We start from the raw sequence: 2672 nt of genomic DNA on the forward strand, positions 1-2672 counted from the left end.
ACCCCCCCGCACCGCCCGCCAGCCTCCCCCGCCTCGCCGGCTGCCAGGTCTGCCACTGGTCCGAGATGCCGCTCCAGTTCATCAAGAACCTGGACAAGTACGAGAAGCACGATGCGCTCGTCTTTCACTCCCTCGACTACAACGAGATGTCCGCCCTCATCTACACGCGCCAGCTCCGCAAGCTCGCCTCGTACTGCGTCCAGCTGCGCGCAGAGCCGCGCACCACCGACCAGCTGGTCGCTCTCTTCGAGGAGCGGCTGCAGCCGCTGCCGCAGGCGGGCGCGCCGCTCGACCTGCCCAAAAAGTCGATCTTCGGGCTGCAGCAGCTGCTCTGGCTCGGCCTCTACGCGGGCGGCATGCCGTCCGCCATCTTCCCCGCGCTGATGGTGCCGGTCTTCGCCGCCCTATCTCTCGTGGAGGCGTGAGGCGGGGGCAGGGCGGGGGCGGGCCGCCACCGGAGACGTGCGGGCCCCCGCTCCAACATGCGTCGGAGTCAGCGGGATAATGGGGTTTTCAAGTGTTAATATCGCCATTTGGCTCTCTGTGTATGCCGTGTTGAGAGAGCGTTAAAAAAAAGTAATATATCTTGACTTCCAACACCCGGACGTTCCCAGGGAGGTGGCGCGGCAAACGGAAACTTGCCTCGCGTCGGGCGGGCCGCGCAGCGCCGGCGCGAGCTGCCGTGCCCCGACCGAGAAGTTCAAGTTGTTGAGTCTTGAGAACCCTCTGGGCGGGCGTTACATGACAACCATGGTCGAGGTGCACCCTCCTCGGCTGGAGCTGACTCAAGTCGAGGAGGGGATCAAGTACGTGCTCGCGGTAGCTGTTCGCAACACGTCTGCTCGACGCTGCCGCGTGCGCATCGTGCCGCCGTGCTCGGCAACACTGCGGCTCTCATCGGCAAGCGATGTGGAACTGGCCCCCGGGCTGGAGCTCCGTGCTGAGCTGGCATACTTAACCGACGTGGTCGAGCCGCTCGACGATAGGTTGATAGTGCAGGCCAGCCACCGTGACGATGGCGCGCCGTCGCTGATAACGTTGCCCATTGAAGTGCGCCCTCGCTGCGCCGTCATACGGTGCGCCGTGGCAGACATTGATTTTGGGGCGGTGGCGCAAGGCGCGCCAACGGTGCGGCCATTGGAACTGCGCAATGTGGGATCGCTGCCAGGGGTCGTGAGCCTGAGTGAGCTGCTCGGCCCAGGAGGTCAGCCGATGAGGGAAGGAGGGACGCCTCCCTTCCGGCTGCTGCCCGCTCGGCTCGAGGTTGCGGCCGGTGGCAGTGCGACTGCAAGGGTGGAGTGCAGCGCGGCCGAGCTTGGTGAGGCGAGCTGCACGCTGCGCCTTCGAGTCGACGACGAGCGCGAGCATGCCCCGGCCGCGCCTGCAGTCGGGCTGTGTGCAGTTGTTGAGCGGCAGGCGCTGGAGCTGCGCGACAGTGAAAGTGGCGAACCCCTGACTGCCGTCTCGTTTGGCCGGCTCTTTTATGGACTGGAGGCTCGGCGCGTCATCACGGCCGTCAACACGGGGCCGTCTGCCGTCGACTTTGCATTTCTCAACCCGAGCGCGGACGCAGACGCTGACGAGACGGGGACATTCGACCCGCACGCAGCGTCGCTCTCGATTGAGCCCGCAATGGGCCTGCTGCCGCCGCACGGGACGTGCACTATCGAGGCCATCTTCCGGCCGACGCGCGAACCAAACGCCTCGAGCGACGCCAAGGGCTTCTTGGCCTCGCCAGAGACCGAGCCTGACGACGGCCAGGCTCTGGCAATCGAGCTTCAGCTGGAGTCTGTCGAGACGGGGCAGGCGTTGGCGCTCCGTTTGACTGGCGAGGGTGTCGTCCCGCGCCTCTCGCTGAGCGAGGGCACGCTTGTCTTCGGTGACGTCCCGCAGTACGACTACCTGGACCGGCAAGTCACGCTGCGCAATCAGTCTACTTTGCCCATGGACTGGTCGCTAAGTCAGCCAGCCCACTTTTCTCTCACGCCCTCCTCGGGCTCGCTACCTGCACATGGCGAGGCGGAGGTATACGTCCGCTTCTCGCCGCACCAGCTCGGAGAGCTCAAGGCGAATGCCCGCCTGCGTGGCTTCGGCGGCGCCGTCTGCGAGCTGCCACTCAAGCTGTGGGGCGGCTGCGCGCTTCCTCGTCGGCGCGTGCTCGAGGGAGGTGTCGACACGCTACCTGAGGACTTCGAGCGGCCGCCGCGGCTCGTATCGGGCGGCACATCCTCGCGGCCAGAGTGGTCGCGGCCGGCGCTGTGGGAGTCGACACGACGGATCGAGGAGTCGGCCACACAGCTGCACCGCCTTACCGACGGCAGCTTGCGGGCTTCGAGACGACGCGTCTCGCTTCGCGCACGCGCCGACGACGACGCGCTCGACCGGATCGACCAGATGGACACGGGCCTCGAGCTCACGTCGGCGGAGCAGCTCGAGCGCACGCAGCACAAGCAGGTCTACGCGACCTTCATAGCGCGGAGCCGCGAGGAGCGCGAGGCGGCACGGCGGGCGCGCCGTTCGGGCATCGATCCGGCCGAGCTCGCATTCGGGGTCTCTCTGGGGCTTGACCCCTTCTCCGGCCTAAACGCGCCGTGGCCCGAAATTGATGCGCCGCGCGAGCCGCTATGGCTGGAGCGGCCGTACGCGGCGCCGGGCTCGCAGGCGACGGAGGC

General features: G+C 67.0%; 1 protein-coding gene across 1 annotated transcript; it reads left to right on the plus strand.

The window, feature by feature from the left end:
* Positions 1 to 47: 47 nt before the first annotated feature.
* On the plus strand, positions 48 to 425 carry EMIHUDRAFT_370477 (hypothetical protein; the record flags this gene model as incomplete). Its single annotated transcript, XM_005768490.1, has 1 exon — positions 48 to 425. A coding segment is annotated over one exon (378 nt), but the record flags the coding sequence as incomplete, so codon positions are not given.
* Positions 426 to 2672: the final 2247 nt, after the last annotated feature.

Source organism: Emiliania huxleyi (genome assembly GCF_000372725.1).
Source record: "Emiliania huxleyi CCMP1516 unplaced genomic scaffold EMIHUscaffold_456, whole genome shotgun sequence".
In the NCBI taxonomy this organism is placed as follows: Eukaryota; Haptophyta; order Isochrysidales; family Noelaerhabdaceae; genus Emiliania; species Emiliania huxleyi.